This window comes from Pseudomyrmex gracilis, unplaced genomic scaffold (assembly GCF_002006095.1).
Source record: "Pseudomyrmex gracilis isolate BER0280 unplaced genomic scaffold, ASM200609v1 scaffold_105, whole genome shotgun sequence".
NCBI lineage: Eukaryota > Metazoa > Arthropoda > Insecta > Hymenoptera > Formicidae > Pseudomyrmex > Pseudomyrmex gracilis.
This window is the reverse complement of record NW_018020689.1, coordinates 278,172-304,664: the sequence shown is the minus strand read 5'-3', so window position 1 is coordinate 304,664 and position 26,493 is coordinate 278,172. Positions and strand designations below refer to the sequence as shown.

Sequence of the window (26,493 nt, the reverse complement as noted above, 5' to 3'; positions counted from 1 at the left end):
CGACAAGAGCAATCTGTTCTACTGAAAAATTTAGGTGTCTCAACATTTACATAATTCTATGCAGAAATCTCATGTGTGTGTACACGTACAGAAAATATTTATTTATTTATTTTTTTTTTTTTTTTGAAAAAGAACACGAAAAAATTGCGATGTGTGTTTCAGCGGCACGAGATGAATCGAAGAGTGGGATACAGCAACTACGATGGCAAGATCGCCGGGCTCTACGATCTGGAGGAGACTCTCGGCCGCGGACACTTCGCCGTGGTGAAGTTGGCGCGGCACGTTTTCACGGGCGAGAAGGTCGCAGTGAAGGTCATCGACAAGAGCAAGCTCGACGAAACTTCGAGGTCGCATCTCTTCCAGGAGGTGAGAAAGATGCAAAATTGCGCTTTATACTTGCGAAACACGAATTTCTTATCACTTATTGTTGCGCGATGTTCTACAAATTCCCGTCGTATCTGACCTTTAACTTTTTCAACGCGAAAACCGACGAAGAGAAAACGTTTTTGTTCTTGCAAGACGCGACTTTTAATTAGAACTGCAACAAAGTTATAAAGAGACACTAGGTTTATAAAAAAAAATAGAACGTACGATGTGGATTTAAATAGCTTCTATTTTCCTTCGTGAATTTTGTTTCACTTGTTTCGCATTTCGCATTCAGGTTAAAGACAGGCTAAAGCTCTGTAATGACATTCTGATCGGGATGTTCGGGGCTTTCTCTGTGAGAGCGCAAGCACGCAATTTAGTTAGTTTCCTCTCTCGTCAGTAATCTGGTTGGATGTTCTCTAATGGAAATGGTAGAACCACATTGACGACATCCTTTTGTTTAATGTCTAGTCTAATGGCTAGTTCACAGACAGTGGTTGGAAGATCGAATCGCAGTATATCGCGCGTAGTTACATCGCGCACGGGATGGACTTTATGGCAGCGGATCTCGTTAAGGTCAACGAGATAATGATGTAAATGGATGGTGGTCTGAATCGTTGACCCCACGAAGAGAGTTAGATTTGCTCTCAACCAAAATGAATTTTGCTCGCTTGCTCGCTCGTTCGCTCGCCCGTCCGCTTATCGTAATCGCATTTTCGTCCATGTGTTTCTGCAGGTGCGCTGCATGAAGCTGGTGCAACATCCGAATGTAGTGCGGCTGTACGAGGTGATAGACACACAGACCAAGCTATACTTAATTCTAGAACTCGGCGATGGCGGAGACCTCTACGATTACATCATGCGCCACGACAGCGGTCTTAGCGAGGAGGTATTGTTGCACGGCCCATTGTCGTTTTATTATGCCATCGGTTTGCAATTACGCGCGAACAAAGGGTACAAGTTTAACTTTGATAGAACGCCAACACATATTTGTTGCGCGAACTGTTCTCTTCGATCAATGAACGCGAAACTTTTAATTGTTACAAAGTATTATTCTACATTTTTGAGTCTTATTGCACAGAGAGTTTCTGAAAAATTTATTGGAAAACATTTCAGTGGCAGATTCTTTAGAACATTTTTTAAGACGAGAATTCTTCTAAAAAAAGAAAATAATGATAAAATCTTTCCGATCATAACAGGATTTAAGTTACAAGCGAAAATCACGCAACGTTCACAAATCACAGAGCTGACAGTTTGCTCGTGCGCGCACGTGTACGTGGCGTAATTTGAAATTTTAACCCGTCAGGTGGCCAGAACTTACTTCCGGCAGATAGTTCGAGCTATATCGTACTGTCACCGGTTACACGTGGTGCACAGGGATTTGAAGCCTGAGAATGTCGTCTTTTTCGAAAAACTCGGCACGGTCAAACTCACGGATTTCGGATTCAGCAATAAATTCTGTCCCGGTCAGAAGCTCGAGACCTCGTGCGGCTCGTTAGCGTATTCCGCTCCAGAGATTCTTCTGGGCGATAGTTACGACGCGCCCGCAGTAGGTAAGCTCGTTAATTAACGTGAGTAAGAATAACGTAAAAATGACCCAGGTTATTGAAATTAATTAGAGCAACTAGTAAGTAGTTTAGTTATTAAAACGGTATGTTCTTTTAACAATTAATTTATCTTTAATTTTTTAATACAATTAATGAAGTTAATCATAAATGTTGTCTCTTTTGTCGAATTGATGTAATTGGAGTAAAGAGATCGATTAAGATTTTTTCTTAATCTCGCTACTACTTGCGGATCATGTTTATGCCTTGAATTCGTTACAGATGTCTGGTCGTTAGGTGTAATATTGTACATGTTAGTATGCGGCCAAGCGCCGTTTCAAGAAGCGAACGACAGCGAAACGCTGACGATGATTATGGACTGCAAATATTCGACACCGTCGCACGTGTCCGACGGTTGCAAGCGACTGATCGCGAAGATGCTCGTGCGAGAACCCGAAGGCAGAGCGTCTCTCGAGGAGATTGCGGCGGATCCGTGGCTGGCGATCGGTTCCGACTCGGACACAACAGAGACGCTGCCGCTCGTTTCGCGTCAGCAGGTCTCCGACGATCATCACAATCACATAATTACCAAAATGGTTAACGGTAACATCGCTACCAAGGAAGAGATATTGGAGTGAGTAGACATTAGAGAAGAGTTTTGAATCATACCTTTTTTGCGGCGTTAGTATATTTCAAGCACGCATTTTATCTTTCGAACGCGGCTTCCCGCTCCGCAATATTGATCGTGAAACTCTTTTGCAGCGCGCTCGACAAAAACGAATACAATCATATTACCGCGACGTACTTCTTGATGGCGGAGAGAAAATTGCGCGCTCAACGACAGGAACAGATGCAGAAAGCACGGCCGGAGGTTTTGGATGTTTCATCAAGGTATTTCTGTTTTTTTTTTTTTTTTTTTTTATATGTTGAAGCACGAAGTGTTGTTGCTGATGACTCATTTATCGAGTGAGCGAATTCGAAATATTTATACTGTACGTCGATTCTCGAGTTGAAGTCAATGTACTGACGTGCGCCGTGTCAATTTTCTACAGCCGGCAGGACGATCGGCTAGCAAACCTGCGCGCGGACCAGAATTCTCTCACCACTGTGAACCAGTCGTTGCTGAATGTACCGCTGACGCCTGGTGACGTACCGCAGGTACGTATCGCATGTCCATCGCCTAGAACAACATCGACTAAAAGAACGTAACGTTAGGGCGGGCGTGTAAGTCTGCCGGAGAACGTTTCTCGCGTTAGAGAAACAAAAGATGGCTGTTCTCGTTGCAGAATGCACGTACGCGCAAATGCAGCATCGTTCAAGAAGAAGAAGACGAAGACGACGATGTGTCTTCGTGTTCCGGCCGCGACGAGCGTGGCAGTAATTCCACACTGAATTCTCTGAATCGTCGCGGTTCCCGTTCCGAGGGAAAGCTCTCGCATATCCTGCAGGAACGATTGTCGCAGCTTCCGGAAAAGCACGCCGGTGCGAAATCTGCGCAGAGTCAACAGGTTCCGCAGCAGAAAGAGGACGTCGTTATCACTGACAGGGGAGAAAGACTGAAGCAGATTACGAGAAACGAGAAGGATAATAAGACGTCGTCGCCGGCACATGCGTCGGTGATGGTCAAGATTCACACGGGTAATGTCGTTTTGGAAAAATTGCCTACATCGAAACAGATTACCTCGACGTGTGAAGAAAATCTGAAGAACCGATTGAGCAACACGAACGCTCCGTCGGCAGGATGGGCTAGAAAAGCTACCAGCACGGAAGTCCGACCGAAATCGGTGACGGAATGTTTGAAGTCGGCCGGACCGGTGCCGGTGAACAAATGGAGAATGGGTGCTCAGCACCATCGATTCAGCGTACCATCCACGGAATCCGCGGTAACAATTCTTTCAAAACCGTCCGAAATTCCTACGACTACGACTACCACTACTATTTTGCACGAATCGTCGACTGTATCGATACCTCTTCATCCGATTAGCGACAATCAAGTGACGTTAACACCTAAGTACAAGACAATGCCGTCGCCCGGCAGCGGTAATTCGTCTAGACCGCTCAATGAAATTCTGGAGGACGGGGACGGCGTGCAGACACCGGTGAACTCAAGCGAATGCGGCAGTTCGACAAAATGCCGCATCGTCAGGCGAACGGGATACGAGCAACGGAGAAGCAAGTTCCACAAGACGCGCACTACCTCGTGCTCGAGTTCCGAAACCAGCGATGACGACAGCGAGAGCCGGAAGAAAAGGGCGCACAAATTTGGCGCGTCCACAGGCAAACCTTTACCGACGAGACGCGACAGTCACGATGACTCGAGCGACTCGCAGGATCCAGGAGGAAACAGCGGCGGACGGGGTGGCGTCGGCGGCGGTGGTGGTGTGAAGAACGGCGAACACACGACAACGGACACGCCGACGACAACCGAAAATAATCAAAATAACAGTAGCGGCACTAACACGACCAACACTAGCACAACGACCGGAGGAGGGAGACATCGATGTACCGAGAACCAGGTTATGTTTGGTAGAAGACATCGCGCAGGTAGAAGAAGAACCAGCGAAACGCGATTACGAGAGAGCCAGTCATTGAATCGCATTACCGAAGTCCAGGAAGCCGAAGCACCCTCGTCCTCTCACACTCAACATCACATGTCTCGCAACTCGACCATTCCCGGCCCGCAGTCGAACGTTTCGTCGTCATCGTCACAGAGCAGCATGACTTCTCAACACAGCGCTGTTCATCCAGTATCTCATACCGCAACTACTACAGTGCAGAAGGCTAAAGGTCTCGGGGCGAGACTGTTGCAGAGCTGGTCGCTCGGCAGCGGAAAATCATCTCTAACATCCCAAGGCTTAAATAAACAATCCGCTCATAGTCCCGATGGAAAAAGTAACAACTGTCAACAGCAGTCGAACGATTGTCAGACGATCGGTAACGCTGGTGACGAATTACGTCGCAAGGATCACAGATGTGCTAGTCATTTGCCGTGCAACGATAAGGAGAATCGCGGCAATAGCTCAATGAATCGGAACGAGTGCAAGAACAGGAAGATGCGGCTTCTGAGCCGTTACTTCGCCGTGCACAAGAAGCTCTGCGTACCGCTGCCGGGCATTTTCGGAAAGGGTCGTCTCTACAAAGCTCGCTCGTGCGGTAGCATTAGTCGCGATCGCGTGAGTCCGTCGTCACCGAAGTCGGTGTTGCTGTGTTCCACTGCAACGGCCGACGACAAGTGGCGAGAACGTCATCAGTGGTGCGACGCTACGACGAAGCAGCATCGCGGTAGCGACGGTGATATCAATCAGAATCTAGGCCTCGCGCATCTCGTGCAAGAAAACATCGTCGGCAAGGGCTGCACCGGACTGCCCACCGTGTGCCACATTCATCTCGGGGACGCTTCCAAGTGTTGCAGCCTTTGTTGATGAATCGCTTCTGTTCGAAAGAAACGGAGAACTTTAAAGCGCGTTTAAATACACGGGACGAGAGGCAAATACACAAGCGGGTGTTTAGGTAAGCGCGTTTTAAATCCGTTCCGGTGCCAGTGAACATAGCTAGCGGCGTGCGCGCGCAATACTTGTGTTACGACAATCTTTTTTCGACACTACTATATATTTTCTAGCGAGCTATTTTATTAACACATGCTCTTAGCGACTGTGAGAGATCTGATTTTTTAGTTTTTGACAAAAGTTTTTTGCGATCCGAAACAGCGTAAATGCCGCATCTCTGGCACATCCTAAACAAAAACAAAAAAAAAGAAAAAGAAACAAGAGAGTAGTGGCTAACGATTACTTCATTTTAAATGCGAAATATTAAGAATAGATCTATTTATCGATAACATAATTATTTAGAAGTGCAATGTTCACGTGTAATTAATTGTCCGAGAAACGTACGACCTCTCTTCTATGCTAGCGGCCGTTTTACATTAAGTTTATGAAAACACGCAATGATAATAATTGATGTTCGCGCATGTGTGCGGTAATCGTTAATCACGATATTATTAAGGATTTACGTGGCTCCGGTTTGCCATCGACAATTCGACTGATCACACATCATATCCCCGCTGGTCAACTGTAAAGCACAGGGATCAAGACAGAAATAAGAAAAGGAAAGAGCGTACCGTATTTTCGGATCGATCGCTTCGGGAGAGCTGTATCTAGTCCATGTGAACAAACATACTTGTATTAAATATTGCAGAGTTTATGATGATGAGAGAGAGATTATTATATTATTATATTATTATATATATAATATTATAATATATATATATATATTATTATATACATTATACCACTCTTACTCTCTCTGCTACTACTACTATTACCGCTATTATTACTAATACAATCGCGCTATTATATTATGCGATATCTCCACGGATTTTATCGCTGTCGTCATTGTCATCATCATTATCATCATCATCATCATCATCATCAACATTATCATTATCATCGCTGCCTTCGACTTCTCATTTCATAAATACTTACAATGCAAACAAAAAAATCTAATATTATACATACACACAATATAATAATATCACAAATGCATTGCAAAACACCGTTGACGTTCACCGATTTTTATCACATAGATGCAATTTGCTGCGATCGATCAGTGCATAATCGCGCAGTGTGCGATAAGTGTCTTCCTCGTTCCTCCCCTTTTTCATTTTTCTTTCCGATGTTTCCCGTTTATTTAAGTACAGTGTTCCCCTGTTCTTCTCTCCTCTCCTTAGATGACATTGCCTTTAGAAAGCTTCCTAAGCTCGTTAACTTATTGAGACGAAGAACAGATAATTTCCGAATGGCGATTGATTATATTTATATACACATATATTGTAATGCGGATATATTAAACTGCGGATGTAGAAAGGATGTGCGAGTGTCTTACAACGGCAGCCTGAATTAAGCGTTTAAGGGGGAAAAAATTAAAAAAAAATAAAAATAAAAAAACAAAAGAAACTTGTTCCACGTTTGTACATGTCCGTTGAACACGGTGCGGAAGTAAAGTGTATACTTCTCGAAAACAAGCGAGCGTGCGCGACGTGTAATAAAGCCCACCGAGTGCATAATACTGTGCGCGGATATTAGAAGCTTAAGGCGATATAAGAGCAATTGTCATTAGTCGATCTATATTTGTAGATCTAAATAATCAGCAGCGAACAAAAAAAAAACAAACCAAAAAAAAAGATCCTGTTGAACGTGCTTGCCGGTTAAGCACGTCGAGATGTTCTTCGATCATTTGTTCTTTCGAGTGTTCGCGCCATGTATTAACATGATCGGATATCGTCGCATTAGTCATCGTCATCGTTTTTCCATCATCGTCATTATCGCGAATGTTACATTTTTTTTTTTTTTTCTATGTATGTTACTCCTAATCGTTGATATTGTATAGATTCGCATCTTTCAATTGGAAAAAAGTATTTTACCGCAATTAGATATCGTCTTCTGATTGCAAGTTGCGAGTCGCTGCGTTCAGTATGTTCGTAAAAAAAATCAACAAAAATGTTTTGTCTTATTTATTATTTCTTTTTCAATGCGAATGCGTTTTTTTTTTTTTTTTTTTGTTTGCGACACACATTGATCACACGCGATCATTTCTACTCCGATTCATTCTTTTATTACACTTTGACATGTGAATCTCCGTCGATCGCGGGCGCTGGACGCTCGACACAAAGACACTTTCTCTCTCATAAGTTCACGATTTGCAATCCTACTTTGTGTATTGTATATCACTTGTTGTTGTTTGAGTTAACTAGTGAGACGAAAGCGTACGATATGTAAGCTCAAGAATTCTAAATGTTGATGTTAAGATACAAAGCGACTGTCTTTAATTAACAACAAACGTAGCGAGAGGCGGTCTCGTTCAGTCGTGCTAATTCTCGAACACTCTGATTACTTTCCTAATTTGTTTTTTTCAATTCGCAGCGCTTTTTCAAACGAGATGAGTCGATTGTAACTTCTTTGACAAAGACTGAGAATCGCGCGCAATGATTTCGATGATATATCTCTGACCACTCGAACTATCACTTTTATGCGTCGCACGATGACGATGACCTAACGAGACCAAAAAATGATAATTCGTAAGAATTCACAGACCTAAGTTTTGCGCTAGCTACAAAGTGCAATACAAAATCGTACAAAGCCAAGTACCTTGCGTCGGTGTAGTCGTTGATTTTAAGAATTCGACTCGATTTTATCTTTTTCACCCTACTATTACTGTAGCGTATTGCGACTCGGGATCTATCTTCGAAGCTCGGAGCTAACAATCGCGGTGTACATGGGCATTAACGTTATATTCCGGTGTGTGAGTAATATCGCGGAAGAGAAAAAAAACATGATAGGGAAACATTTATAAGATAACAAAAGCGAACAGTTTATGCGTAGATTGTTGTTGCAATCGAAAACGAAGAGAAGAATTAATTATTTAGCGCGACAGCTCAAGCAAAATCTCTTTGCAAAAAAAAAGCCTCTATATAGATCTAACCCTCGCGGCTCTTGTCTCGGTCCTATTATTTATGTAATAACACACACACAGACACACACACACACAAAGCGGAAAGTGTCTCTCGTGAGAAAGATAAACGGATTCTGGAGCTGCGAACAGAGCGGAGTGTCTCTTCCATGTACATATCTTCGACATTTTCCTGCGTCCGGGAAAATTTACTTGCTCTAACGCGAGTTAACGAATTAATTAAGAAAGAGAGGGGAAAATAAAGAGAGTAAGATATTTTCGTGCTGTAAAAAAAAAAACGGAAGAAGAACGCGCCGATTCACTGGTGGAATTTCCTAAGATGCGATATATACGCACACATAAGTATAATATTGTGAAACTCTCTAAAGAGTACATAAGAGTTATAGACGTCAAACGTAAATACCTGTTGCGAACTCTTATCGGCTTCGTTGCTATTGCGCTGTTAATTAGTCGCCCTCTCTCTCTCTCTCTCTCTCTCCCCCTTCTTCATCTTCTTCGGAATAAAGCCGCTGTGTTTCGAGCGTGTTGCACACATACACGTACACACACACATACACACATAGGACACATACACTGCGAGAGGGAATTTTCTAAACGGTCTATTTTTTTCTCATTCGTCCTAATGTCTATCCGGCCTGAACAGACCAAAGCCCCCCGTCATCCCCGTAGCGTCCGATTTCATCCCGATTTACTGCCAGCTGTTAACGACACACCACTTTGCTAAAAAAAAAAAAAAAAAAAACCGGCATACGATGAGATCTGTAAACCGCCAAACATGATCGTTCATGCACTGTGTGCTCGGACGAAATAAACGAAAAATGACAAAGTTAACACCTTGACAATATCATATCTCCTCCACTCTCCCTGTTATTTGTATTATATTCTTTCAGTATTATCTCCTTTTAGCGTATTTTTATCGAAATAGAATAGATAAGTGAGGTAAGAAATTGATCAGTCCTTACATAGTCATAAAGTTTTGTATTTATAAATTCGTTCGTTAATAATACGATGTGTGTGTAATATTAATCTCTGCTTATATAAATTCTCTTTCAAAGTAGTAACATAATTATATATCGTAATCATTGAAAAAAAAAAAAAAGAATAACAAGAGGGAATGTAACATGTGTGAGGGAGGGGATCAAGCAAGTCCACAGATGTGAGGATGAAACACAAATTGCCATATTGCGCAAAACGTAATTAATTAATTTAATATTGATTTTGTAACAAACAAAAATCAGTAAAGTTAATATCACACGGAATAATGCCGATTTGTGAACGACGATTTTTTAAATTCTACGAGAATGGGAGAAAGACGAACTTTTTGTTATTGTTATGATCATCTTCTGGCGCCCTCGTTAGCTTTTTCATTAAATAAGTTCCAAGAATTTTTTTTAGAAAATTCATTTAACCAACAACTTAAAATATCCCGCTCTGCATTTGACAACACGTTATAGGTGCTAGATAAGACTGATTGGCTTAGCCAGTCAGATTGACTCTTTAGTCTTGACATCACCTCCCTCGTTTGCATTGACGCGTTATACTCTCTCATCATTATAGCAAACTGTGTATCTTACATATCGTGCGCGCGCGCGTTTATATCAAAACAAAATTATATATCCGTAGAGGCACTTGTTTATAAAAAAAAAAAAAACAAAAAATATTTACAGCAATAGAAGGTGAGTGTTTACTTATACAGTATAATATGAGTTTTACGTATAACAGTAATATGTTTACTTACAAACTAATCATACATTTTACATTCTAAAGCGCAAAAACGTACGTCTTATAAATTAATTTGTTCGCTTAATTTGTCTTCTAACAGTAAAAAAAAAAAAAAAAAAGAAACTAAGCTGTCAAACGGTGTGGTTCGCAAAAATAACGCGAACATCGCATTACGTTTCGGTTATAAGAAAGAATCATATATAATAGAAAAAGCTCTTTTATCATATAAAAAATATTTTTAGATGTAGGAACTTCGAAAATATAGAATGTGGTTTGTAACATTCTTTCGTAGTATAATCAGTCCGTTGAATCGATCGGTGCGATCGATTGTGATGTATACATTTCGTTGGCGTGGAAGGACTTCGGTAACTGTGCTCTACGTCGAGAGAAGACAACTTTGTGCGTATGTATGGAAAATGCCTTGTTTTCTTATATTTCTTTTTCGCGCATTTCGGCAACTATTTTTCGAAAACTCATTCGGAAGAACGTCCATTAATAGTTTTCACGCACAAACTAACTTGTCTAACAAATTCTGCACGTTGATTTATAAATGAAAGTGGAATCAATCCACGATTTGTCAGAAAGAATTAAACATCTTCAACGCCGTTACATGTCTTCATTTTGCCGTTGATCCAGATGTTTTAAAGCTTTCTTACTGTTCTCCACGAATTCCTGTGAATAAAACAAGATTTTTTAATTTTTTTGTAAATGATAAAATATATAAATCATAAAAATGTTGTGAAAAAAGTGGGGTTTTTGACGCATAAAGTAGCTGATACGAACCATTAAGCCGCGACTCATGAAATAAGGTCGGCTGATGCCGTCGTTCTTTTCACAATCCTCGCAGAAACATATAAATATCGTATCAATAATCATCTGTAAAAAAAAAGTATCATCTCAATAATATTTATTTGTTAATATAATAAATATTTATTTGTTAATATAATTTAACTTAATCAAGTTTTATTATATAGATTTCTTTGTTTTACGCGCCACTTACCTCGTAAATAGATATGAAGCAATGCGCGACCAAGAACGCGAATATACCCGCAAGACCGATTGGTATCCAAGGATGATGAAGTCCTTCTTTTTTCTGCAATACAACAAAACTAAGTCCTTAGTAAAGCTCGTAGAGTGTGCTGTTCTGACAATAAAGACTTTTTTACCTGTACCTGCATCAAATAAACTCCAGCAACCATGGTCAATGTGACAACGAGAACTTTGCCTAAGAAGAGAACAAAATCACCGACACTGTTAATCGCTGCCACTCGTAGGATGTTACTGGACAAAGCTTGGAATGCTTTTCTTCCGCCTGTGCAAAAGTTGCATCCGTATATGGCTGAAAAATCAAAATATTTCTCGTATAAAGTGCACGTACACTGACAAACAAGGGGATATTGTTAAACTGGCTTTTTTTTTTATCTGAATGAAGAGCTCTCGTGTTTTATAAAATAAAATGTTTTTTTTTTTTTACCAGTTTCAATGTAAGCGTTTCTGGTGAGAAATTTCAGAGCGCATTCGAAACACCAAAGACAACACTGGCAACACCAAAGAATCGCGTTTACAAAAGCGTTGTCATATTGCTTGAGATGTTTCTGGGTGAAGGATATCATGGCCCGAATTATTCGGACAATTCCTATTATCAAAGCTCCGAAGGCAACGGTGCCGAGATGGTATCTTATGAGGTATCCGAAGCCTTTTACCACTGGCAGGGATAGACGTTTCTTGTCCCTGTTCAAAACACAGTTCTCGTTTGATCGACTAGATTTCTCATTTGAATCAGCATAAAATATTATATTGCGCAAACACACAAATAAGTTGATTATCACACTTAAATATCTCACCTCGTAAAAAACCACCGGGCAACGGCACAAGCGACAATTATGTGTTGGCAACCCAAGTAAAATTCATACGCCACGAAGAAACAAAACAGGTTGTACCATCTTGTTGCCTGAATAAACACATTTAATTTGTTAAAAGACGATATGTCAGAAAGAACAGAAGATTGATGTGTTCGCTTACAATAATTAGCGCATCCTTTCTAAAATGAACGTGGTTTTTTCTGTTCTTGTACATGTCACCGGCGCTCTCGATCCACAGCATACAGTAGACACACGCCACCGACGTGAATCCGAGGAGCAGATACGTCTGAAAATAATGAATTTCGCGTTTTCGCAGAATAAATATTCATCACGATGATTACGAGTTTTATAAATTTAAATTCAAGATATGCGCTCACGTAAATTGGCTGAAACAGCAGCGCCGGCATCGCGCTCACGGCTTTGCCCGCTTCCCGAAAGAGTTGCATGACCAATTGGATTCTCTTTCTCATCACTAGAATCACCAGGAGCACGATGACCTGCAAGCAGTATGCGTGTATACGTGCACTACACGTCGATTTTTGATCGAGCAAAAAACGCGATTAATTAAAATTGAGTAAAAGTGTCTCCTTACAGTAACGACTGATGCTATGATAGCGTAAACAAAATAGGACTCTATACTGGAATCTTCGGACGTGATTTCATTTTTGTCTATACTTTTCTTCTCGTGATACCACTCCAACCTTTGTGCAGAAAAGAAAATATTAAACAGTGTTTTGTTGTTTTTCGAGATAAAAAAAAATAGATATTTTGATCTCGCGTACGCGAAACTTTTACATTGGAAAATTGAACATGTTTGATTTAGCGTATCACTTTTTAATTAATTTGTGGTTTGAAAGAATTTTATTCTTTTTTTTTTTTACCAGAAATACGTCGTGCCACCGATACAAGCCACGACTACGCCAATCAACACGAGATAAACAGCATATTGTACCACATAGCGGAAAGCCACCAAAATGCCAAGAGAAAGTGCTGAAAAATCAATCATTCAGATGTTTCTATTTTCTGTAGCTCAGCAGTGATGTAAGAATTTATTTACAAATTGTAAAAACACACATCCTTGATGGAATAAAAACAAATGTGCTATTTTTGAAGAATAATATCCGAAACTGTCAGATTTCTTCAACATGAGTACTGTTAAAACTATTTTTGATTTAATTAAAATTAATTTGATTTTTTTATTATATCAAAAATATAAAATATGATAACGCAATAATATAATATAATATACGTGATGTATTAATTTGATTTTTTAAATTAATTTAAATTAATTTGATTTTTTATTATATTAAAAGTATAAAATATGATAACGCAATAATATAATATATGTGATGTATTTTCAGAAAACGTACCCAAAGCTATGAGCAAGAGATAAAGCAATTCGCGCCATGCAATTCCTAAATCGGTGACTGCCTCCTGAAAAAGATGATCGATAATTTTCAAACAGTTTTCAATAATTATGTAGCTAATTAAGAAAAATCAGTGCGTTAATTATTCTGCTTGATTTTTTTTTAATGTCTTTAGTAATTATTCGAACAACATTTTACTTTATTTGTGATGAATTTTTGAACTAATTCATTTATTTATTTATACAAACATTTAAATGAATAAATTTTTTTACATGCACGAGTTCAGTAAAAGCGATTATCATAGTAAGATAATTTGACGGAAAAATGATTCAAGCTGAGTGTTAAAAATATAACTTATAAAAGTGAATTAAAATTGTAAAACGTCTAAATTACAAGGCTGTTTCCAAAATTTAATATAAAATTTATTCACTGCACACGGCTCTTCTTTTAAATAGTGAATGAGTTTTAAAATAAAGTGGAAAAGATAGAGTACATAAATATATATTCTTATTACAAGAAGAAACGAAGCAAGAGATATTGACGGAAAAAAGAATTCTGAATCTTTTAGAACTCGGGATTGAAATTTTCGCGTGACACAAAAACCTTAATGACATTAAAAGAGTTTTAAACCATAAGACACAAGAAGACGTGTAAAATTACGATATAATGCAGAAAAATGTTTCCTCAAAAGCGATTACTTACGTTAAAAAAGCTGTCCAAGCGCAGGCTTCTGACAATAGAGTTGATAGTGTCTTTTACCTTATCGATGTTGAGTATACACCGATTTAAAAATAATAATCTGCAAGATAACGAGAAAAATGGAACATTGATGAAAACGGAAGAGAATAATAGGTTCGTATTTAAATCTGACAATTCTCGTGCAATTGTCTCCCCGATAATCATTTCGATTAACGTGCAATCTCGAAGATAAAAAGAAGCAGAATAAGTACTTCAGTTTTATACTAACTTGGGACTTTCTTTCGTGTCTTCGCAGCGTTCCACACATTTGCGTTTGGGTACAGCGCCTGGGCTGATGTCGATCTCGACATATCTGAACAGATATGTAGAAAATTAAGTTTATCAACGAGAACAATAAATCCTCATAGAAAATTTATCAATTGCAATCAGAGCTGAGTAATATTGAAGGAGAAAATATTTCAAATATTATTTTAATTTAAATAATATTTGATTATTTACTTTGTTTTAGTAATTTAGTTTGTTTGTACTCAATTTTGTTTGAAAAAAAGCTGAAATTTTATATTAAATCTTATAAACAAAATACACGCGGAATTGTCTACACGTGTCTAAATACAATATAAATACTTCAAAATGTACTCACTTCATACGAGTAAAGTCTTCGTTTGTACAGTTGGTTCGTGGATAGCTTTCGCGCACGGTTTTGCGGCCGCAGACGCGACCGCAATCGTCGTAGCCATTTATCACGCGGTAAATGTCACCCTTCTTGACAACGTTCGTCAGCATAAAGGCCTACGTGCGCGAACGAACTATTATTGTACTAATATGTGTAACATAGAGAGGAAAAATATGACATGTCACTTACGAAACCACCCGCGAGTACAAGCAGGACGAGCAGTGTCAAGATGTCGGTGCATGATCGATCCTTAACGAAGATCTGGTCCGAGTTTCTGGGCGAACTTTGACTTTGAGGTGTCTGAAAAGCAATTATATTTTTTCATAACGTGTAGGTTGTAAAAACAAAACATCTCCGAATATTCGAGACAAACACAAGACCCTTACCGTCGGTTCCACTTTGGACGACGGTTCGTCCGCACAACCGCAGCAGCCCATCTCGGGACTCGTTTGGACAGTCGGCTCGTCGTTTAAACAGCTGTGCTCGTCTACCTTTTGATCACCCTTTGACAGATCTGCCGCTTCCGATGCGCCTGCTTCAAGAACAGAAGGCGGAGATATGATTAGTTCTCGTTATTGTCACTGCGTTGTTATCGCAGCCCGCGAGAACGATCAACATCGACTAATTGTTTGCGGACAAGTGCGATAAGTAGATACGTAGCAGCGAGCGAGATAACCGATTTTTTTTAGATGCGATATTCGCGCGATTAAAATATTCCGAGTCAGAAGATCGAAATAACGACGCGCGCGCATATTCTTCCGAAATCATTCGAAAAAACCGAGTTGACGCGAAACGAGATAATGTTCCATTTAACAAATTATCATTATAATTCCGATGAAATATTTAAACAGGAATTTAATTATATTATCAATGATTGAAAGTTTAATTCTCCGATATACAGATAGCGCGTACACACACATACGACACGACGCAGAAGAGTGTCCGATAATTTTGATGCAATAATAATCGTCATCGCGCTACTCTCCACGGAACGCGCGCTCTTCGTAAGAGAAGACCTAGGTCACACGTCGATATCGATCGATTAATGTACCGGGAAAATTGCACGCACGAATATTGTTGTCGCGCGACTCAGAAAATTACGTATCATTCGTGACAAAGATACGCGAAACATACCGTGTTAATTTAACTGGACACAAAATATATATATAAAAGAAACTTCATTTGTGCAATATTTGTACAAATGTTTTCAACGAAACTCGCGAATATAAAAGCAATGAATAATTCTCATTGCAAGTGTCTTCTTAAAAAATAATAAACAAAAATAATGGCGCGCGAGCATGAAATATCGGTGCGAGACACGTAAAAAGCAAATAACATCTTGTCACTCAAAATCAAATGGAGATAGACAGTTTTTGTATATATAAATATGCAACAACACACATGTACGTGAATTCTTGTGCAAATCGTAAATCTATTAGTTTTGTTCTATGACGCGGTCTGCAAAGAAATGGCTCGTATACGATTTATTTAGCGCAAACCAACTTTTACTCGTTTTCTCTCTCTCTCTCTCTCTCTCTCTCTATTCCTCTAACGCACCGACAGAGAATTTATAACAATTACCGAGGATAGTAAAAGTCACACGAATATATATTGAGCGCAGTAGGTTAATGTTACTTCCGTGTTTCAGTCACGAAAGAAACACGAGAGAAGTTTACCAGGCCGGGTATAAAAACGTACATAAGAGAGAGTTTCAGTCACGCGGCATGTGGTGTTGAGCGACAGCCTTGTGGATATATACGCGGACGCTTATCGTCCGCGCGTTGAAAGAATTTTATACACAAAATTATATCATTACTCTCTCCGGTTCCCAATCGTTATCTTAATCTTTATCCCGAACAAACAGTTGTTGCGGAAAATTTTCTTTTTCGAGAAACTCGCACTTTATCGAACGTGAGTTTTCCCGTCGCGTGTCATTTTCTATATTGTTCTCGCGCGTTTAAGTGAAAATTTATGGCAAAGTGTTGTTGCGTTGCTGTCTGGAAAGTTTAATCTTTCATTATTTTGCAGCGTTGAATTAACGATGATCGTCAGAAACGTCATCAATCATGAATCGACTCGCTCGATGTGGCTTGCGCGACCGAATTAAACTTTAAGGCGTTTTGAACCGCGATAATCAAATTGCCCCTCTCTCGACGTGTGCGTGATGCGACGGTGTCATGATAAATAGTACTCGTGTATGTCAGTTTTAGAGAGAGATAGGTTAATCTTCGGTGAGTGTAGATGTAAGACAGATGACGCTTTCTGTAAACCTCTCTTGCTTGTATATATCGTCTCGTATCGAATATAAAGTGACACGTTGTTCGACAAACACAGTTTAAAAGTTCCGTTTTGAACTATCTGACCGTGATAAGAACCTAATCGCTCGTCACGAACAAACATTTTTTCAAACTATATATATAAAGTAGTTTATATCAGACAGACACGTTAATTCTTATCGCGATGAATTCGAAGTTCAGTCGACTTGCATTCCACGGTTGTGTCGCCGCAGACTGCAATAGATACATAATCGCACAGTTTATTGATTTGCATTTTTGTGCACGCTAAAAAACAAAGTGTGTGTGTGCGTGTGTGTCGCGCTTATGAGACGACCGATTTTCGGACTTGCAGAACGCGATGGTTTTTCCTCTGTCGAAATGGTTTTTCCCGAAGGAACGCGGTTGGTTCATCGACTCGCAGTCGCGTTGCCGCTTCTAATCGCGGTCCGCACGCAAGAAACCGTAACACAAACGTTTGCCGAGCAAATCGGCGTGAATCCGGGGTGAGACACATTTCGAGTTTGCAATTTCGGGATGGCTCTTCTATTTGACACCGGGTTTCAAGCTCGGGGAGCTTGAATCAATATTAAGTGGCTGTCGCACGCATTACATGCGAATTATCAACGCGGTGCAACAAACCGGCTGTTCTTCACGCACGTCTCGATGAGTTCACGTCGCGCATAAATACGTGCGCGTTCCGCTGCACGCGCAACACGATCTGATTGCGCATCGACAACGACGATTTTGCCGTTAACTCGTCGTATTATTTTCGCACCGCCAGATCCGGAATCTATTTTCGCGTCTCCGAAGGCACATCGTCTTCGTGGAGTTCAGGTTAAAGTTATGAAAGACGTGTTTCGCGAAAACTTTGCCGGGCATCTGGCGGCGTGTATACCTTTTCAATGAAACTTGGGTGAAAAGACGGAGCGAGTTCTACGTATTCCGGGAAAAAAATTTCCAGACGTGGAAAAAGAAGTTGCGGATTTTTCTTCGCGAATCAACACTCCTCTCCCCGACCGAGGAGTCTGGATACATAATCTCGCTCGCTCGACGTATAAGAGCCGGGACCGCATGCAAGAGAGAGGGACTTTTAACCTCGGGGAAAAAAAAAAAACAACGTTTCGCTACCGTATAGGTTATTCGCACGCGCATTGTCTCGCTCGTGTACCTCGAGCGAGACAATGCGCACAATGGAAAGACGTCTGAATGGCTAGTTAAGTGATCCTCGCGCTAATTGTACTCTCATACGAAACATTGAGAAGAATCATGAGTCATCGGTGCGCTTCTACGCGCACACGTTTTTTTTCGCAAAACGCACTGGCGGTGCAGCTCTGTACAACGTGGGGCATTGTGATTGAAAGCACAACGCCCCACGTAAACAGAGCCTTGAACAAGAACTGGAATTTTTTACGTTATTTTTTTTTTATTATTGTAGAGAAAAGTTCTCGGTTCGATGTTGAAATTTCTTGATCTGTGAGGTGGTGAGCGATACCGAACAGGTTGCAGGATAATTCATTCTGCTCCTTACCTCACAGATCAAGTTATCTTTTTGTTCTTTATTTTTTGTTTTTATTTATTTGCATTGCGAGAGTTAATTGTTTTATTGTCAAATTAATAAATAATTAAATCCGAGTGTGCAAAATAAATAAATTTTGTCGTCACATAGATAAATTTATTTCACAGTAGCGATTATTTATTATCGCAATTTTATACATCGAACGAGGTCACTCTAATCACATAGATATCAAAGACTTTACACACACACACACACACACACACAAACAGCTACACTAAATAAGAATAGAATAAAAATGTAAGCGTTACTTTATTACTATCTCCCCCCTTCCCGTGTTTCTTAAAATAACAAACTTACAAGACGATATCACAATGAAATGTCTCACTTGACTGATATTGATAATCACGTTGAAAGCGCACGTTGCATCCGATTGCCGTCATTGAAACGCGATATCAGGTAAATATTTTTGATTCGACGCACATGCAAGTTGCATCTTACCTAAGTCTCTCAGAAGGAACACACGTGCTTGGTTTTTCGAGAAGTTCGAAAAAAATGTAAATAAATCAAATTGATCTCAATATATGTGTGAGGACAAAAAATTTTTTACAAAATTAAACTCTCGAAAACGCAGCAACACACAAACTCTCAGTTATCGTCAAAGTGCATCACAGATGATTCATAACCACTTTGTGAAAACGTATATCTGATCACACGCACACCCAATGGACTAAAGTACAATCAAATTTTTTCAGGCTAAGAAATCCACATGGACAAAAAACATTTCACGAGAAATACCGAATTGAACCGAACAGATCCGATTTGTGCTCTTTGCCTCTCTCTGTGATCCCTTCGACCGCTCTTTGTCCCAATTGACGGTGTGTCAAGTACGGGGTGTCCCGTAATTCTCGACTTCGTTCGCAACGACGGAAATCCTCCGGCCGAAGCGAAGAAAGTTGCGATGAATAACGCGCTTTCTCGATTTTTCGCTGGGAAAACATCGATTTTAAAACTAATTCTGATAATTTAGTGCACCAAAGTTATACACGTTATCGCTAGTTAACTGAACACCCTATATATCATACGTTTAGGTAATGCGGAGTTTGTTTCAGGTACCGTAAGTTCCGGAGAGTTTAGGAGTCTACAGTTTCCAAAGTTCAATATCAGCTATATAATCGTGTATTATAATATACGACAGTCAATTGTAATTACTTTGCCACGTGCGATATACGACGATCGAGAGATATCGCCGCAAATCTTGTTTTGATTGCGTAACGCCAGTCAGGCGAATCTGTTGTTATCTAACCTAACGCGAAAATCATTAGATCGGACAGATCTTCCGATTGGCAGACGGTATCCCTACGTCATATCCGAAACAGGCTGCTAACCAGCCATGACGAACAGTGAGTCGATTGTTTTTCCCGGCAAATTCGTTGACTGTCTCTCTATGTACTTTATATTTCCTCGACAATTTTATTTTAAAACCACCACCGCGATTTTCCACCACTCATAACTTCATCAGAACGCTCTCATACGCGGTACAACGAACCGCGCAAACTACTCCCAAATGAAATAATAACGTTCAGGCGTCACGCTTAGAATTTTCGCGTAGGTGCGACATTATCGCTCTCCGGAATTACGCAAGAAGCTCGTTAAAACCGGAGTAATGATACATTAGAGCTTAAAAGTTAAATCGCTTCGCAGCCACGCGCGAAGCGTAGTTGGGAACGTGTGAAGCGCGAGAGTTGATTAAAATATAACACGTTAAATATACATATGTATATGTATATCACCTGATCTTTGCACGCACAAAGATGATATAACATAATCCAATAACGTTGAGAATTTCGCCAAGTTACGCAAAGCTGGATAAAATATAAACCCCGATAATTAAAGATAGGCGCGATAATCAGTTTAGCCAACATTGAGTTTATCAGTCAGAGCGATAACGAAGAAGATACGCGCAATTATTAACATGAAGCTGTATATTTTATAATATTTTGCCAATCACCGTGTGCACGAGCGTTAATTAATTAATTCCAAGTTACATTTATACGTGAATATCGAATAATTTGCGAAATCTTTCATTTAACCGGAAAGTTTACGTGTACACTGAGAAAACATCTTATTAAAATCCATACGTTCAAACGTAATCTCTTCGTCTTGCTCGGCGCGAAGCTTCGCCTCGACAGATATAACAGCGGCAATAGCAGTATATAAGGATTATGGCAACATAAACGGATGTAGGTCGTACCTTGATGAAGATTTCGCGTGGCGTCATTCACGCATTATGATAATCCTGTGTGCTCCTCCTTCCTCAATTATTCATGAACCTTGAGACTCCGAGGATAGCGGACTTTCGACAGATAGGCTTCGTCTCTATGCGGAAACTTCGAAATCGCTGTCTGTATAATTCGTCCTTGAAGTTACACACGCGTTTCTGGATTTTGAGGAAGAACGATAAAGCCGCGATCTATAAGCGATCTATAAATCCGAACGACTTGAACGACTTATCCTCCCACCCGCTCCGTACATCTGTTTGGACTCGGCGTAACCTCGCTCGCGATCGATGAGTGCACTATCAACACAACTGTTCGAAGATACGCTCGTGTCTATTTGCTCGATTCAATAGTGCGATATGGTGCCGTTATATTATTCGTCGTTTGGGATATAAAAGAAAAAAGAATGTGATTTCACAAAAAAAAAAAAAAAACATTTCTATCGTGACATTAAAATCTTATTCAAACAGATACTGTATTTTATTTAACATTATCTCGTGTATCGATTGCTTATCGTGCGCTTGGCTCATTTTTATCCGTCTGACGATTATACTCTGCTTTATGATGTATGAGAAACGAAAGGAAGGAGGAAACGGAAATTTTACACGAACAACGAGCGTAAAGAGCGAAAATTAAAAAGTTTGAATCGCGCAGCTGCTCCGTTTCCGCTCAGGGTTCTTTGTTTTCACGTAGAGGCTCATGATTCACTGACCTTCGCAGAGAATTCCTTGGCCTTCGACGCATTGTCTGTGCTTGCCGATTAAAGTGCGGGAAGATCATATGCGCTCTCATATCGAGAGAATGTTTGCACGCGCGGAACGTAACATTAACCTCTGTTAATATACACACACACGTAATTGATCGTCGCTGGTTAAACATTTTTTGTACACAGTGTTTAGATCATGAAAGCAAAGCCGAAGTCAAGTGAACTCAGTCTGTTATCTGGTTCGTGAAGATGTTAAAATATCAGCGTATATAAAAAATATCAGTGTATATATAGTTAAGCAAACAAACTGGTTTACCTTCGCTAAAATTTATTGTATTTTTTTTAAATTATTTCTCACGCATTATACGAGTTTCAAACGATTCGTTTTTAATTGGTTTTTAATTGTTCTTGGATTATTAGAGATTGTATTGTAAAACAAAGAAACCATATATTAATCATTAATTTATAATCGCATATTAATGAGTAGAAATACGTTTTACATAATATTTTTTTTGCATATATTGAGAAATCAGACTCGTCCGTTCGAACAGATGCATTTCGAAATCGATCGAGACAATAGCGTCTCACCTTCCGTCTGTACCCCGGCAAGTGGTTCCAATATTAGCGCGGAATCGCCGGATGCACTATTATTGAGACACATTATGTTCGCGCGGTTCATTTTTTTCTCAATTGGCTGTGTCGCGCGACGCATTTGTCATCGTGAGCGGTATCACCTCATTCATCTTATAGTCAAATGCAGCCAAGGACTCGCTCGCGAGTACGTGTGCACCTGCACGCACGACCGTAACGACACGCACCTGCGAGGCGCGCGCAAAACTTCTCCACCGAGAAAAACACAAGAAGTGTCAGTCCGGAAAACAAAAAAAAAAAAAATATCTCGAAAGTATCAATATTTGTGACACCAGTCGTATACAATAAATTTATTGATCCGACGCTGGCAAATATTGAAGAATTGTCAATAGAAGAAGTGACGGAAAGAGACAACTTTGTGTGAACACTATCCAGCGACGTAAATATTCGGGAGCGTTGTCAATAAATATTGACAATATAGATCATATTTGCGCTGCAATGAAATATTATTTTCAGCAAATTTTCTGCGGAGACCGCGCGTCTCACCCGAGATGCATGAATCGAACAAATAAATATTTAATGGCCACACACCTATTTATTAATACACGTACCAACAACAATAGAGCATAATTTGGAATGACGATAAATATTGGATTATTTACGTACTCTTTTATGAACAAGCGCAATATACACGCGCGCGCGCACACAAGCAATCCATTTAAATATCGAAACGTGCACGTTCGCAAAGCCGCAAGATCCTTCCATCGTCATGCAACCGAAGTCCGTGTAAAAACCGTGTCACGATCTATGTAACGATCGTGACACACCTGTGGGCGTAGCTTGCACAGAGAAGGGGAGACATATAAAAAAAGAGACGGATAATCGTGCGGACTAAGCATGTGGAAATGGCAGCTACGTAACTCGAGGTCGGGCGTCCGGTTTTCCGTTTTGTCGAGACGTCAGTCGAGCAAGCGTTATTCGCCTTATCGTTGATACGATGCGCGAGCAAGCATGTGTGTATCATTCTGAGTCATCAGCCGAAGAAAAAAAAAATTTGTCGATCCCGATTAGATTAGATCGGAGTAGCAACCGTTAGTATTGAATAAACCGTTGGTATTTCAGCGAGCGAGAGAACACTGACTGGCGAGCGCGTGCTGGCTCGCGCAAATCGCGCCATTATCGTGCGTCCTGAGACACGTCGGGGACTTTGCCTTGAACGAAGTTTCGACCATATTTAAATCACGCGGTTTCGTAGACCGCACGCGTGGACAGATGCCACGCGGGATGGCGAACCGGTTTATTATTATAGACTCGAGTCTTCACTCTCGCGCAAGCTTCTCTTCCAGGTCATCCGACATAACATACCTTTCGGGTCAACGTTCTGGTAGATAGTCGTCGATGCGCTTTAACAGGTCGCTCTACCATCACACGATTCTCAGACTTATTCACACTGTTCACTCTCTCTCTTTCACGTACACATACACACACACGCGCTTAGATTGGATCTACGAATTTACGTGTTCGTATACTTGTCATCAGGTTCTTGGAAGAGAGAGAGCAAACGTGGAGAGCACGACGTTTCGCTGCGCCGCGCGGACTCGCGGCGAGTCCGCTCGCACTCGGACTCGGGCACAATACTAACAGTTGCCGACTCGTGTGATTACGAGCGAAGCCTGGAGAACGGGGCAACTCTTCTGTGTTGCCTGGCCGCCCGGTTAGCGATACACGCTCCGCTCCGTGCACTCTTGTGCTTCATTCGTCGTTCTCGTACTTTTCTCACTCGCACGCTTGATCTTCCGCCTCGCTCGCTCGCGTGTTTCTCTCCCCTCTCTTGTCACTCTTTGAATCGCTCTCTTTGTCGCGTTATCTCTCTGTCACGCATTCTCCTCGAGGCCTGTCTGCCGACCTTTCCATCTTTTGCTTTCCACTTAGTTTCATCTCTTTCTCGCCCGCAGGTTTTGTCTAACCGCATCTACATATGTGTGCGTGCTTGTGTCATCTTCTCGATTTCACAATATCGTTCCCCGAGTCCGAGAACTGTTTCGTTCAAGCCGAGTCCTGCAGGCATCAACATGGTCCCTCGCGTTTAACGCTGGCGAATATGTACGCTAATCACCGTGGTAACTTCGTTAACCAACTTGTCTGGGGCAATTTCGGAGCACCGCGCGCGATACACCTTATCAATCTCTCCGGCCCGACCGACGTAAACGCCTCGCGCTACGCGCGCGCTGTTAGTTAATTGTTCGCGCTGTAATCTCACAACGATGCCGTAAAATTAGCAATTAAGCGCGCGGTAACCGTTTCCCGGAAAAATCGCTTTCGTTCGTCTTTAACGAGCTCTATGCGAGTGCTTCTCTCGCGATACATATATATCACACACACACACACATACACAACTATAACGCGAGATTCTCTCGCTCTGAATTACATTCCACGGGCGATTTAAAACGGTTTGATAAGATCTCGCGCAACGATCCGAGTGCCGTGGTTATTCGTTTTTTTTTTTTTTTGTTTTTTTTGTTTTTTTTACGTGAGGTTTTAATGGCATGGATCTCTTGTAAGAAATCGACTCTTTTCTTCGTCGGGAGAAACTTCACCGGAAACTTGTAATTAAAAGATGGTATTTACCGTGGCCAAAGTCAAGAAATCCTCGGTTTCGAAATTGGATATAGATAACAGAAATTTATCTCGAGCTTAATTGAAAGCGGACGCTATTCAAATAGAAGTTTTATTTCGCGTTATATCTAGTATATAGTATAACGCGTCGGTGCGCGCGGTGCTGAATATTTTCTGAAAACTGGTAAATTCGCACTGACGCGCCGTCAGTTTTTTTTTCGTCAAGGAAAAAAATGAAATCCAGAGACCGTATTTGTTTTCAAAATTTTCGCGTGTCGTAATTTTGACACACGTCAATTTTGATAATCGGAGTTTGTTTGCGCGTTTTTTTTTTTTTGTTTTTTGTTTTTTTATCTCGTATATATATCATTTTTAAATACATATATATGTACAACGCACAAAGTCGCATTTTAATACACAATTAAGATAGACAAGAAATAAAAAGCGACGGCAAACCTAGTTTATTGGCTTTTTTTATTTATAAAACATTTCCGCGCGCTTCTCTAAGCGGCAATGCGTTGTAATGCCGTTGTGCGTTTGAGTGTGTGCACAGTTATTCAGCGGCTCACTGGCAGCGGCTGAAATTCAGGCGCACAGTGTGTGTCTGAATCCCCGCGTTTCCCTTTCGTCTAATATCGCTTAAACGAGGCCGTCGAGTGCATTTCAGCAAAGCGTTCCGGCGAGCGGTCTCTTTGCGCGCTAATAAAACATTACAGGGATCTGGCCGCTCGAACTCGTAAGAAATAGACTGTAGTTGTCGTCGTCGTCGTCGTCGTCGTCGTCGTCGTCGTCGTATGTGCGCTGGCCGAGCAAAGCCTCTGAGCGCCGACACGCGGAATTGTCCGCGCAAAAACGACCAGACGTCCCCGTGAATATTTCAAGGACGCGCTTTTCGGATGAAACCGACGTAATTAGACCGCGCTGGTTAATCCCGCGAATAAATTTATTGAACAACTGATTATCTTTGTATGTACTTGCTGGAACAAGAAAAACAGTATCGGAATTTCTGAGAATAAAAACAAATTTTCTGAAGAAACAATTTTTGTTAATTAGACGAGATTTGCACGGCGGGCAATTCAACGATTTCACGACAAATAAAATAAAAAGCAGTGTGTCATGTAACAATAATATTAATATCTACTGTGAGTAATAATACTGTGAAGTAATAACGTAAGTTATTAAGTTCGAGTAAAACACACATGTACGAAACATAGTTGAGCGCCTGGTCGTCATAGTTTTTATCGGTTTTTACCCCTTTACATCGAACCTGATTACCTCAACAGCGTCTCTCGACCGCTTCTCTTCCCGTTCCCGTTAGACAATACCGGCAGCGATGCTCGCTGAAAAATAGCGGTCGTTGCACCGTGAATTTTTTATATGACGAAGTCCGCACGCGACATGTTGGGCGATGCGTTTACGGATAACTCGTTACATGTACCGAGCGCACTGAATAATAGCAGAGGGACGCAGAGAAATGGAGTTTCGATTTCGCAGTTACATCGACGTGAGACGCTTATAGACGGAATGTAATTCGTATTAGTAATGATATCGGTAATTGGTATATACAGAGCGCACAGAGAGCGCAATTGCATTCTTGCGCTCGGCTCGCGTGTTCACAACAGCGTGGTCGCGAACTAGGATAACTGTATGCGTGTGTGTGTGTGTGTGTGTGTGTGTGTGTGTGTGTGTGTGTGTGTGTGTGTGTGTGTGTGTGTGTGTGTGTGTGTGCGCGCGCGCGCGTCCACATAATGATATTACCTTCTATCATCGAACCATGGCATTTATCATCGGCGTTGCAATCGACTGCAATTATG

The 26,493-nt window shown here is 40.8% G+C and overlaps 2 protein-coding genes across 7 annotated transcripts in view; one reads left to right on the top strand and one right to left on the bottom strand.

The window, feature by feature from the left end:
- Positions 1-10,216, top strand: part of LOC109856034 (SNF-related serine/threonine-protein kinase) — a 22,367-nt gene extending 12,151 nt beyond the window's left edge. Inside the window, exons 2-8 of the mRNA XM_020430852.1 lie at positions 163-366; positions 1,103-1,255; positions 1,673-1,919; positions 2,193-2,544; positions 2,673-2,801; positions 2,963-3,068; positions 3,197-10,216. Of these exons, the coding sequence (XP_020286441.1) occupies positions 172-366; positions 1,103-1,255; positions 1,673-1,919; positions 2,193-2,544; positions 2,673-2,801; positions 2,963-3,068; positions 3,197-5,332 (3,318 nt within the window). The 5' untranslated portion in view covers positions 163-171 and the 3' untranslated portion in view covers positions 5,333-10,216. The remainder of the gene's footprint in view (positions 1-162; positions 367-1,102; positions 1,256-1,672; positions 1,920-2,192; positions 2,545-2,672; positions 2,802-2,962; positions 3,069-3,196) is intronic.
- The window catches only part of LOC109856035 (choline transporter-like protein 1), a 21,016-nt gene continuing 4,714 nt past the window's right edge, over positions 10,192-26,493 (bottom strand). Inside the window, exons 1-17 of one of the 6 annotated variants that reach the window (XM_020430856.1) lie at positions 23,429-23,689; positions 15,085-15,233; positions 14,888-14,998; positions 14,666-14,814; positions 14,294-14,377; positions 14,029-14,125; positions 13,330-13,393; positions 12,841-12,949; positions 12,552-12,660; positions 12,337-12,456; positions 12,120-12,245; positions 11,942-12,048; positions 11,572-11,828; positions 11,264-11,436; positions 11,098-11,190; positions 10,881-10,973; positions 10,192-10,769 (exon numbers count right to left, since the gene is read on the bottom strand). In XM_020430856.1, the coding sequence (XP_020286445.1) occupies positions 10,704-10,769; positions 10,881-10,973; positions 11,098-11,190; positions 11,264-11,436; positions 11,572-11,828; positions 11,942-12,048; positions 12,120-12,245; positions 12,337-12,456; positions 12,552-12,660; positions 12,841-12,949; positions 13,330-13,393; positions 14,029-14,125; positions 14,294-14,377; positions 14,666-14,814; positions 14,888-14,998; positions 15,085-15,135 (1,809 nt within the window). In that variant the 5' untranslated portion in view covers positions 15,136-15,233; positions 23,429-23,689 and the 3' untranslated portion in view covers positions 10,192-10,703. Of the gene's footprint in view, positions 10,770-10,880; positions 10,974-11,097; positions 11,191-11,263; positions 11,437-11,571; positions 11,829-11,941; positions 12,049-12,119; positions 12,246-12,336; positions 12,457-12,551; positions 12,661-12,840; positions 12,950-13,329; positions 13,394-14,028; positions 14,126-14,293; positions 14,378-14,665; positions 14,815-14,887; positions 14,999-15,084; positions 15,234-20,741; positions 21,149-23,428; positions 23,690-26,493 lie in introns of those variants that run through there. The other 5 variants (XM_020430859.1, XM_020430857.1, XM_020430858.1 and 2 more) reach the window with 5 other exon arrangements.